We start from the raw sequence: 13483 nt of genomic DNA, 5'->3' as shown, positions 1-13483 counted from the left end.
TGATGTTGCCCCATCATGTTAATAGCTGAACAATTCCTGTGGATCTAGGTATTGTTTCTAGGGAAAATGCTAAAATCCCTAAAACGGGCACAATCTTAGTCTTACTTGATTTTTAGAAACAGTCCTTTTGTAGAAATCCATTGTTCCCTTTCCACATCATTATTGATTTTCATTTCAAGAATTTTCATTCAACGACTTATTTTCCCCCCACAAACATTAGATTCAGCATTTAGGGGATTTTTTAGATATCATTTTCCCACTTTTCTCTAATATAAGAATTCTTTTCGTGGCTTTTATTAGAAAATTTGGGGGGGGGGGGGGTAATGATTATTAAATGAATAAATAAGATCTTTGAAATTTGAAAAAAATACACACCATGAGGAAGGCTTGGAATGTAATACAAGAACATTTACATCACTGGGATATTGACTTAAGTATCCAAATGTTCTGAATTCAAATTATATCAGGTGGGGAGCAGGGATGATGTCCAGAAAATAACTTACTTCAAGGAGAATTCAGAAAACGAGGTCAAATTCTTCAATTTAAGATTTAAGACGGAAAAACGGAATTTTGAAATGCTATATCTTCAGTTACCTGGAGAAGTCAGGACTAAAAATGTAGATTTCTTAATAATTTGTTTAATAACAAGGGTTAGTAGTCAGGACGGAAAACGGAGTTATCTTATAAATTGGTCTTATTTTGTGTTATCTCTAGATACTTGGAGATCTCAAGGTTGAAGTAGTTAGGACGGAAAACAGAGATATCTTATTCTTGGGTTAATGCTATTGTATCTTTAGTTACTTTGAGATCTCAAGGTTGAAGTAGATAGAACGGAAAACAGAGATATCTTATTCTTGAGTTAATGCTATTGTTTGTATCTTTAGTTACCTGGAGATCTCAAGGTTGAAGTAGATAGGACGGAAAACAGAGATATCTTATTCTTGGGTTAATGCTATTGTTTCTTTAGTTACTTGGAGATCTCAAGGTTGAAGTAGCTAAGACGGAAAATAGAGATATCTTATACTTGGGTTAATGCTATTGTATCTTCAGTTACTTGGAAATCATATGGTTCAATTGGATAGGACTTAAAACGAAGATATCCAAAGGTTTACGTAATTTTGACGGAAACTGAGATACCTTAATAATTGGTTAAATTCTGCTATATCTCTAGATACTTGGAGATAACAAGATTCAAGGAACTTGGACGGAAAACGAAGATATCTTAATAAAATTTTTATTTCTGCTATACTTCTGGATGAGGGGGGGGGGGAAAGCAAGCCGCACCCGTATAGCCTCCATCCCGCAATTTGCTCACAAACATAGCGCTTTCTTCATCATATTTTTTGTTTTATAAGTGAACATTCTCGCTCACTGGGGCAATAGTTATTAAATTTTTGTTATAAAACTGTGGTTTATTGCGATTTCCTCCCAAAATGTAATATTTTGTACATGTTTGCTGATGTTGATCTTCTCTAAAAATGTTTTTGAAGGCAAGGAGAAATTCAATCTTTAACAAAAATAACGCAGTTTTGCGATTGGGTCTTAAATTATCTAAAATCAGGTAGAAAAGTAGATAGATGGATAGATTGATTAAGATAATTTTAAACCGAATTGCACACAAAACTGTGTTATTTCTGGTAAAAATTGAATTTATCTCTTCCTTCAAAAAAATTTAAAAAAAGAATAACATCAGCCGAGATGTACTAAATATTATATTTCAGGAGAAAATCGCAAGACATTTAGCCGGAAGATATATGTGTGCGGAAGTGCTACGGGTGAGCGCGTTGCCGCAAGTCTAAGTTTGTGAGTAAATGTCGGGATGGAGGTTATACGGGCGCGGCCGGCCTTACCCCCTCTGGAGATACTTAGAGATATCAAGGTTCAAGACGGAAAACGGAGATATCTTAATAATTAATTTAACTCAACTATATCTGTAGATACTTGAAGATCTCAAGGTTCAAGTAGTCAAGACGGAAAATGGAGATATCTTAATAATTGGTTTAACTCTACTATATCTCTAGATACTGGGAGATCACAAGGTTCAAGTGGTGAGGACGGAAAATGGAGATATCTTAATAGTTACCTGCGATGATACAGCACCGGAAAGGAAAGAGTTAAAACGTATTTACATCAATGATATCCAAGTAATAAAGCGGCCTATTTTCGTCATCCTTCTCATCCCACCCTATAGCCGGCGAGCAACAAAATTGTTCATATTTTGCGGACGTTTTTACGTCTTTTTATATTCTTAGAGTAAAAATATATGAGAAGTAGCACATACCACAAACAAGTTTTCCTTTATGAAGCAAGGCCAATAGCAAATTATCGTTTCATGCAGAAACCGATGTTTTTAATGTTGGAATTTTCAGAATCAAACGCACTTTTTTAGTGATTACTTAACAATTAATTTAAATTATTGTATGGAACTCCCTCGTCTCCCCCCCCCCACACCTTGTCTTTGTTGTGGTTTAAGTAATATCTCTGCCCAGTATGGAGTTGGAATTACAGGATCAACATCTCTTAGCACAGGAACATAAACCTATTCATCAAGAAGTTTATCATGTTCATGAAGATCAGTCTCGTCACCAGGGTCCAGGCAAACCTCAGGAGAAGGGAGGAGAGGCTATCCATGATAGAATCAGGTACTAGAGTTAGTGAAATTTTGAGAAATATTACGCTTCCCCCCTTCCACTTCGACCCTTATTAGCGATTCGAATTGGAGGGGTAGCGGGGGGGGGGGTCCATGAATCTTTTTTAGACGTTTACGTGGAGGCTTACATTTTTTTAAATCCTGTTTTTTAAAATTTTATTTCTGAACTTATTCTCCTACAAGAGTTCATCTTATTTTATGTCTACTTTCAAATGTATGATGCCGATTACCGATTGGTTTGATTTTTAACAGTCATCTCTAAACTTCTCAATTTAGATAAACAAAAATAAATAAGATTTAAGCTATCTTTATCTGAATCTTTCATTCTTTTTTTTATTTGTTGGTTGACTTCTTATTATTACTAATATTATTGGAGTATAAACGTTTTAGTTTCCCCTTTCCTAGATACAGACAAGGGATTAGAGGTTAGTTTCCCCTTTCCTAGATAAAGACAAGGGATTAGAGGTTAGTTTCTCCTTTCTTAGGAGAACTGCATTAATCAATGTTAATTATTCAGGGAACTACAGAAAAGGGAATGCGTACTTTGTCAGAAATCAGCCATTAGTCACAAGTAGGTTATATCTAATTCTTTCAGTGATTTTTTATCATTACATTTCTGAATTATATATATGGGATATAGGTCAAACTTGTAATGTTACATCAGTACAACTGTGATGTATTGTTCTAGTGATAATAATTGTAACATTTCTGAATTATATATATGGGACATAGGTCAAACTTGTAATGTTACATCAGTACAACTGTGATGTATTGTTCTAGTGTTAATAATTGTAATATTTCTGAACTTTGTATATGGGACACAGGTCAAACTTGTAATGTTACATCAGTACAACTGTATGATGTATTGTTCTAGTGATAATAATTGTAACATTTGTGAATTTGTAATTATTTTATCATTTTAATTATATGATTGTAGATCAAAGGATGAGAAGAGTAAGGGTTTCTATACTTGCTGTAAAGATGAATGCTCTGAATCTGGTCTAAAAACTATCAGGTGAAGGATTCAGCACATTTCTAATTTTTTAGTTCTGTAACATTTTAACATATTTATATATTTTTCTTATCAGATCTTTTCACCAACATGTTCACGTTCATAAAGGATTAACACAAACTGAATCATTAAATGGTAAGTGTTATTATTGTATATGAAAGAAAATAAATAAATGCAAACACTTGTAAATATAATATTCGTCGAGTCGGTTTTTCTTACAATTTATTATTTACAAAGATACAAAATAAAACGATTGATACTATACTAATAGGATATTATGAATTGAAGCAGTTTCAGAGTGATGGGGAATCTTCAAGGGAACCTCAGTTTAAGGGAGCTGACGACCAACTGATTCTTTTCCCTTCATTTCGCTCCACCCTGGGCTCTCATTTAACCCTAGTTCCCCGGGCGCTGGCCGGCTAGCCCCCCCAGCCCCCGTGCTTCTGGAATAACGGAACTTTCAGCTTGGCTTGGGTTATTTATAGAATTCACATGCAAACTCAAATAAATCCGTTAGAATTCAAAATAGGATTCAAAAGTCCAACCGAACGGTATAAAAGGGGGGGGGGGTTATGCCCCTAGCCAGCTATAATCTGAGCGATCTAAAAAGATCCTTGAATCGCTGATCGTAAAAGATTAACAAAATCACCCATTGTTACATTATCATTATATATATTTATTATTCTTTTTATTATTATTATTGAAAGTTTATTTCGAACTTGCAAAAGAGGCATAATAGATACATAAAAACAAACAAATTAACTCATTTAATTCTTGATAATCAAAATTGTCAACATAATTAGATTATGTCTGAGATCTAAAAATTCAAAAATAAATGGTAGTTTCTAATTGTCATCTGAAGGTATCATGGAGTAAGTTAAATTTTGTTTAACATAATGTTTATCCATTGATATATTGCAATTTTTTGCAATAAGATTCATATTTTTACATAACATTTTTCGATGATCATTTTTACACAGATCATTAATAATTTGTAATTTTCATGGTTTAAAAAATGTAGAAACTTGAAATGAAAACAATTTTTAACAATATTTTGTATTCAATCAAAACAAGAAAACACGGAAACTCTCCCTTATATCACAAGATCATGTTTCTTTTAAACAGGGAATTTTTCATGTTTTCACGAAGGCAATTAAAAAAATATTCCTCTTAAGTCATCCTGATTGAACTGTGTCATGGCATGGATGAAAAAATCTTAATTTAGATTTTTTGGCACATAAAATTTATCGCAAATACAGAGTGTCCAGAAATTTTTTTTAACATTCATTCGTTAACCTTCTTTTATATGTATGAAACAATAATCAAAATATTCCCTTAGTAATAGCTTTTCCAAAATATGGTCTGCTTTTTTATGTTTCAATATTACCGGAAATATGAAGAAATTCGTTTAAATTTAAAAACCAATATTTAAGAAATCTGAACGAAATTCTTCACATCTCCGATAGTTTTTAAAGCACAAAAAAGCAGACCACACTTTGGAAATGCGAGGAATTTGGTGATTAAGTCAAGAATTTTATTTCAAAAATAAAATTGACAAATAAATGCCGCAAATAATTTTTTAACATCCAAGACGACCTTGAAGTCGTCTTTGCGGGACGTGCAGAGCGTCCCATATCTCTTAGCTTTAACGCCAAAATACGCCCATGTTATTATAAAAACCTATTATTTTCTGCAAACAAATTTTTATATTATGCTTTTAATTATTTTAATATTTTCTGATTAGCCCCGGAAAACGCAAATTAGAGCTTTATACAACCAATATGATGTGGGACAACCTGTATCTGATAGTGACCTATTTTAGGTGTAAAATATGAACCTGCAGATAAACCCTGTCCTCTTTGCTTTAAACCAAGAATAGAACATAAGAATAGAGAACTCAGTGAAGAGGATAAAGGAAATCATAAAGGTTAGATTGTCATAGACAGTAATCATCAAATCAAATCAAGCAAATCACATTTTGCAGGGATGGCTTAAGGCTCCTAAATGAGGACTTGAGTTTAAAGTCTTGCCCACATTAGGGTTTTTCAGCCCGATCTCTACCCATTAATTGTTGTTTGTTTTAATATCTTTCACCATCGTTGTTTATGTAACCTATGCCATGCTTTTCCATGTTCCTTTCATAACTTTTTTCAGCTTATAAGATTGCTGAATGGCTGAACTAGCAAACAGAAGTAGTAATTGTATTAGCCGTACCTAGCTCACCATCACATGTTAGTAAAAGAACTTGTCTATTTTCTGATCGCTTTATCTTTGTAACCTGATGTTATAAACCTTTGATATTGCAAGGTTTGACTGGTGGATCTATTAGAGTTCATATTTAGAAATAGCAAATGCCTATGACTTTGACTGCAGGTTGCAAAGATCTAAGGACTTGAAAATTAGAGTTTGGATAGGTTTTAGATACCTGTTTATCTCTGTATAAAATAATACCAATGTCTTCATTGTTATTATTAAACCTGAAATCTATTGTTCAGGGAACCTATATAAATGTTGTCAGTGCGCTGCGGCTCGACTATCTGCCAAGAAATTCTTCACACACATGGAAAACCACGTGGCAAAAAAACACGTGTGTACAGTCTGTACGAAGGGATACAGCTACAAGTAAGTGAATACCTCAGATGTAAGAACACACTAAAGGACAGGAAAACAACGATTTTCTATTGAAGTAACTTCATAAACACTGTTTTTTGATACGGACTTTGATATTATTACAAAATATTTAGAAACGATTTTTATGATTTTTGTTTTCAGACATTTATTGGATGAGCATCATTGGAAGATGCATGGAGATGGACAATATCTTTGGTAATCTATTTTATTGTTATTTTACTCAGTTTCAAATTCTAAGATTCCACTTGTTCTTCTGTAAATAATTTTCATTCTCATCATTGTCTCGCACACCTCCCCGGAAGCGATTTTGACCTCGTTGTTACGACCACCTCTAAAATTTATTTTATAAGTTGAATGAAACGCATGGGAATACAAATCTGTTTTTATCAAAATATTTCATCGGGCCCATTGGATTTTACGGCCAAAATACCATTGGATCTAAATTAAGAAAATTTTGAGGAAGCATACGAATTAGAAAAAAATCTTCTTGAATCTATTTTTGTTTATATTGTGTTTTTGAAACCCCATTTTACAGTTTTGAAGGAAAAGAAAAAAAAAATTGATAAAAATTTATGCCTTGAGTTACCAATTAATGCTGGATTTTTGACTTCATAAAAGTCCAGGATATTTTAGCACGATACCAGCTTATGTGAATATCAAGCAAATAACCCACTATACATTTCTGTTGGTTTCCATTTCACTGAATCAAAGAAATTGAGGAAAAAGATATTTTTTTCATCTACTCCTCATAAGATCAGAAATTCGAAATATTTAAATTTTTCCAATTCATACCAAACAGTGTAGAAAAAATACAAAACAGAATTTTTTTTCCTGATTTTCTTTTCCAAAACTGAATCTACATAGAAATTACCAAAGAACTTATGTTGAGGACAACATAATAGTAAATATTTTTTCTGATTTACTAGGAAATATCTAAAAAAAACTATATATGTAATGATTTTGTTTGCACAAGATATTGAAGTTTTATACATAAATATCTTTATAAATCTATCCGTCACAATTTTTTCTTATGTTTGAAACTCATATTTATCCATTGCAGCAAAGTTTTAGTTGGAGGGACGTTTTATTCAATGCCTTAGGGCTACATTTATTGTGGCGTTTTCTGCATTTATATATGTACGCTCCCCCCGAATTAATCAAAAACATTTTTAACTACAATTTTTCTTCTTGTAACTTATGAGTGAAACTCAGTCTAACACAAATATACTAAATATTTCATATTTCATCTATTTGTTTAACTCCCACAGGATAAAAATATACAAATAACCATTTTCAGTTGGTGAATGTTTTCACTATTTTTTTTAATGTTAAGATGGAACTCACTTTTTCCTTCTATTCCATCAAATACTCTCAAACTACAGATATAAATTATTTTTTAGAGCCAAAACCGGTATTTTTAGTGACCCAAAGAAACTGTCAACTATGATGATTTATTAAAGATACAATTTTATATTATCGATGTCGAGATTTTCCCTTTGTTCTCGAATTTTAATTTAAAAAGTCAATCCACTAAAAACACCATCATTACACAAAAACGAACATTGAATGTTTACTATTTCAATATAACTTTATGTCAAAAATCGTTTCATATGCACCAAGAAATATTTAAAATTAAGTAGTTCCAACCACTTCACTGTTTTGTTTAAACTCAAAGTTTTGAACTTGCGCGCCATCGGTATTTTACGCCGCAATTCAGAATGGGACCGAGTTTGATTTCATCGTCTTCTCTAACTAGTTTTTCTTTCGGTTTCATACGCGTAAATATACTAATTAGAAAAATGGTCGCAACAACGAGGTCAAAATCGCTTCCGGGGAGGTGTGCTCGTCCGAGCAATCTCGAAATCCTTGTCCTTCCAATATTTTTTTTATTTCAGTGTCTAATCCTAACAGATAAAACTGTTTTTTTAAGAATCGGGCCACGTTAGGGCAAAAATTAAATATTTAATTTTTGTAAATCGAAAAAAAAATTTTTTTGTTAATTATAGTAAAACCATAGAACTTTTCCGGGTGGCTCAATGTGAAAAATGATAGGCAGAGGTATGCAAAATTTGTTGCTACTTGTTTTATATTGCGAAGGTTACATTTCGGTGGCAGAAGCGATTTAAGTTTTACCTAAATTCTCATGGGTTTGAAGATGATTCTAACATGATGTTATCATTGCAGTAGTCTAGTCTATCCTTATTTTATTCCCTAGCGTGGCCAGATTTTTTAAAATAATTTTATCTTCGAGAATTGGAAACGTTTAAATACAAGGACGAGGATTCCGAGGTAGCTTGGACGAGAAAATAAGGAAAATGTGGCTCGGACGATAAATTGTTGTGGCTGGCCTTCCTCCCCACGTTGACCTGGTATTAGTATAATATGTACTTTATGTACAGGTTGACCTGCCCGTATGAGAACTGTGATTACAAGGCTAGATATAAACAGACTCTGCACACTCATGTAACAGAACATCATCAGGGCATTAAGAGGAAACATCAAGATGGGAATACGAAGGTAAGATGAATATACAACTAGTTGTATATATATTTATACAATATAGATAGGTATCCTATCCTAACTGTAATAAAGTATTAATGAAATGGTATTTAGATAACCTGCCCTAACTATAATAAAGTATCAATGGCATTTAGGTAACCTATTCTAACTGTAATAAAGTATTATTGGTATTAAGGTAACCTATCCTAACTGTAATAAAGTATTAATGATATTTAGGTAACCTATCCTAACTGTAATAAAGTATTAATGATGGTATTTAGATAACCTGCCCTAACTATAATAAAGTATCAATGGCATTTAGGTAACCTATCCTAACTGTAATAAAGTATTAATGATATTTAGGTAACCTATCCTAACTGTAATAAAGTATTAATGGTATTTAGGTAACCTATCCTAACTGTGATAAAGTATTAATGGTATTTAGGTAACCTGTCCTTACTGTGATAAAGTATTAATGGTGTTTAGGTAACCTGTCCTAACTATAATTAAGCATTAATGAAATGGTTTATAGGTAACCTATCCTAACTGTAATAGAGTATTAATGAAATGGTATTTAAGTAACCTGCTCTAACTGTAATAAAGTATTAATGAAATGGTGTTTAGGTAACCTGTCCTAAATATAATTAAGCATTAATGAAATGGTTTATAGGTAACCTGTCCTAACTGTAATAAAGTATTAATGAAATGGTATTTAGGTAACCTGTCCGAACTGTAATAAAGTATTAATGGTATTGAGGTAACCTATCCTAACTATAATAAAGTATTAATGAAATGGTATTTAGGTAACCTGTCCCAACTGTAATAAAGTATTAATGAAATGGTATTTAGGTAACCTGTCCCAACTGTAATAAAGTTTTAATGAAATGGTATTACCGTCAACATCACAGCAAAACCTGTTCACAAACAAACAATATACTTAAGGTAAGGTTTGATTCTAATGCATAATGGCTAAAAAAATAAGTCTTTTCTCCTTCTGAGGGAAAGGCTTCTTAAAATAATGAAATATGAAGATGACTGTGTGCTCATTTTTACCTATAGGAGACCAGGTAATAACTACAAACATAAGAGCGAGCATGAACTCTTTCTCTTCGGCTCACCTCTATTTGCACTGATTAAATAAAATTAATTAGACCGAGTTCCAGAGCTCAAAGGTTGTGAGCTTTGATCCTCACCTTTATATAGACTTCCTTAGACTCAGGATGTCAAAATTAGTAGGTGGGAGTAGAAGAGAACTGAACCAACTCAGATTAGAAGAGAACGGAACCATCTCAGGAGTCAAACACGCAGGGGAGATATCTGCATGTTGAAGATCAGTAGAATTTCTCCGCGAGTCAGTGGAGCAAGTTGAGGTTATATATCAACAGGACTCGTGCCAGCCTAGCATGAGAATTATGTTGAGAGATTTGTGAGAAGTCAGGATATTATTTAAGCTCATTTTAGATATTTGCAATTTTTCACCTGGTTTAAAGCACGGATACAAGCCCGGAACTATTTAGAGGAATCACAACAATCACAATTATCTACATATATTTTATAAATCATCCGTAGGAATAAAATTTTCCAACGTTGTGTAAAGAACATTCAACGTTTATTAGCCTTAAGTATTTATTACGGATGATTTATAGACCTGGAGAAAGAAACACAATTTCAGGTTAGAAGGGGGCAACTAACCCATTGTGTTCTGAAAGATAAAACTCATTATTTACAAAGTTTTGAGGCTTAGGCTTTTTTAAAAACAATATATAGGTTTTGGCTAAATATTATATATATATAAGTTAAATTATAAAACATTTTCAACCATAAAACTCAGGTTCTGCATTATAAAACAAAATCAGGTTATTCTTTATAAAAATTGGCCTTTAAATAGTTACATTAAAAATCTCAATTAATTATATGGAGTTGAACACGTGATTAAATGTAGAAAATTGTGCATGTAGAACACACATTAGTTTATAAAGATCCTCAGATCTTACTGACTGCTAGACTCCAGTTATGATTTCACTTAAAAAGTTGATTTTTAAGCTACAGGTGAAAGTATTTGCTCTTACTGCTCAAATTGCTTTCAACTAGAATTGAAAATTTAAGATGTAACCAACGTTTTTAAAGATTTGAATGAATTTTACTTGCTTTCAGTGTGATATATGTAAGAAGGAAGGTTTTATCAACAACACAACATTACAAAACCACGTGAGATTGAAGCACTCTTCTGACCGGCCTTTTGCCTGCGAGTACTGCTCTTTAAAGTACGCTACGGCCATGTCACTCTCAAGTCATAGGTAGGATAAATATTAAACAAGATTTTAAATAGTAATTCTTGTTTTTCTAATCAACTTTATTGTCTTTGTATTATTTTTAATATAAATATTTAATATTTCCATTTACAGTGTGGTACGTACAATTCACAACGGTCCTTAAAATGCTTTTATTTGACCAAAGAATTGGATGAATTTTCGTGTGTTTCTCCTTGAACAATGAACATTTATTATTTTACTTTAAGCTCGACTTGCCGATTATTGCTCCAGAAACAATGTAAAAAAATTAGATTTAATCACTTTTTTAAGCTAGAAAAACAATAATATCTTTCACATTATGTATCCAAGAAAGGTTTAAAGATTTTGATTTTGACTGACTTAAATTATGTACACTGACACTTAGACACAATATTCTTATAGAGCGCGAAAGCATGGAGTAAATGCACGTGGTGAAGAGATTCCGCGGAAAATGTACTCTTGTGCTCAGTGCAACAAACTTCTTACAAGCAGTATTAAGTTGAAAACACACATAGAGGTAGGTCGTAATCATGTAATCCAATTTAATCAATTAATTAGTGAATTATCTGTCAATCAATTAATTAACCAATGAATTTTCCAGTAGTTAATTTATCAGTCAATGATTTAACTGACAATCAATCAAAAAAATATCTGGCACTTAATCAATCAATCAATGACTTATCTGGTAATCAATCAATCAATAAGCGATCTGGCAATCAGTTAATCAATCAGTGAATTATCTGGTAATCAATTAATCAATCAATGAGCTATATGGGAATCATTTTATTAATTAATGATTTATCTGGCAATCAATTAATTAATTAATATTGTGTCAAGGTAATCCACGAGGGGCGGAGAGATTTCGCCTGCAAATACTGTGGGAAACGTTTTACATCAAAATCAAATCTCCAGGAATATATTTACTTTACGTAACCTCTAACAAACCAAATAATATAAGTAGATTTATTTTGATCTTGTTAACAACCTTTATTAACTTTTTTCGTAAAATCCTTTAAAGTTTCAAGGTGACAAGAATTAACCAGCAATCGTCATACTTGTAAGATTTGAAATTTAATTTGATTTTATACATCTATAAAATAAAGCTAATTTTTATGTTCTCTGTTATAGCAGGCCAAACGGCTGGACCAAATTGGTTGAATTTTTTAGGGAACCCATGGGTACCCTGGGAGTGACATAGGCTAAAAAAAATGATTTTTTTAAAATTCCACGGGCAACGAAGGGCACTCTTTGTTAAAGACCAAGCGCGGGTAAACGGCAGGGATAACTATGAGTAACCTGGGCAACGAGGGGCACTTCAGCTAGTAATAAATATATTTGGATTAGATTCATGAAGGTTCCCAGCATACGGGTATTCTACCATACAACTGTCAATCATGTGAAAAGGTAAACAAATATGGGGAAAACGTGATTCTTTACTTTAGGATTTTCAAGGATTTAGGACTTTCTAAAGATACTGATAAAAGTAAGGTTCCAATATTTCAAAGCTGCAATCAGTAAAAGTTTGCTTTTATTTGTACCATTAGAAAAAATGTGAGGGTAAAACTAACCAAGAAACGATCGTTTTAGCTTCATTTTTCCATGTATCTTCTCTCAGTGTTAAAATCTTGCATTAGAATGAACTATTCTGAAATTTGTTAAACCTCTAAAATTTTTGTTGAACCTTATTAAAGTCGAATAAACGTATAAGTCTTAATAAAATGAGCAATGTTTTTGCCATCTCTAGCCTGAAAAGAATTTAAATGAAGTATAAAAACCATAATAAAACAAATAATTTTTTTTACGTTTCTGTAATTTAGAATTAACGATTCATCACAGAAAAGCCTTTTACAGCTAATTTTAAATCTATTCATTAATTGAAGCTCGTAAATCTTTCTTTAAAGGGAAAATGTCTCCGTAATTTTAAAACTAACAACAATTCCTTTAATTTTGATAGAAATTAATTTTTTTCTCCACTTCTATAGTTTCATTTTGTTGCTTTAGTCATTTGCACGTAAACAGCAGCTGAAAATACACAGGGCGCAGGCGCACAACGATATAGCCAGCCGTGAACCTATCGGTCAGCTGACGGACAGATCAGCTGTTGATCAGCTGACAGATAGAACAGCCGATGACCAGCTGGTGGAACCAGAATCAGCTGATCATCAGATTATCAGTGAACAGTTCGACCAAGACGGACATTTTTATGTAGTTGATGATATTGATGCGGTTCATGGAGTTCAGGTACTGTTGGATTCTACTAAAAATTAGGATCCATGTCAATCTGGATCCTGGATCTATGCAAGCCAAATAAGCATTTGTTAAATTTTTTAGCTATTTTTGTTTCCTTTCAAACTGTTATCTAACAAATATTTTTTCTGATTAACTCCCCCCCCCCCCCCC

The 13483-nt window shown here is 32.5% G+C and overlaps 1 protein-coding gene across 2 annotated transcripts in view; it reads left to right on the top strand.

The window, feature by feature from the left end:
* Positions 1-29: 29 nt before the first annotated feature.
* Positions 30-13483, top strand: part of LOC111715205 (oocyte zinc finger protein XlCOF6) — a 13608-nt gene continuing 154 nt past the window's right edge. Inside the window, exons 1-17 of one of the 2 annotated variants that reach the window (XM_023490496.1) lie at positions 30-48; positions 468-527; positions 2022-2107; positions 2490-2642; positions 3168-3221; positions 3588-3665; positions 3739-3797; positions 5485-5589; positions 6158-6284; positions 6435-6488; positions 8693-8810; positions 9642-9734; positions 10947-11089; positions 11486-11600; positions 11921-11995; positions 12428-12487; positions 13085-13324. In XM_023490496.1, the coding sequence (XP_023346264.1) occupies positions 2491-2642; positions 3168-3221; positions 3588-3665; positions 3739-3797; positions 5485-5589; positions 6158-6284; positions 6435-6488; positions 8693-8810; positions 9642-9734; positions 10947-11089; positions 11486-11600; positions 11921-11995; positions 12428-12487; positions 13085-13324 (1473 nt within the window). In that variant the 5' untranslated portion in view covers positions 30-48; positions 468-527; positions 2022-2107; position 2490. The other variant, XM_023490495.1, reaches the window with a different exon arrangement.

This window comes from Eurytemora carolleeae, unplaced genomic scaffold (genome assembly GCF_000591075.1).
Source record: "Eurytemora carolleeae unplaced genomic scaffold, Eaff_2.0 scaffold1730, whole genome shotgun sequence".
NCBI classification, from domain to species: Eukaryota; Metazoa; Arthropoda; class Copepoda; order Calanoida; family Temoridae; genus Eurytemora; species Eurytemora carolleeae.
Note: the sequence above shows the minus strand (reverse complement) of the source record. Positions and strands in the feature narration are given on the sequence as shown.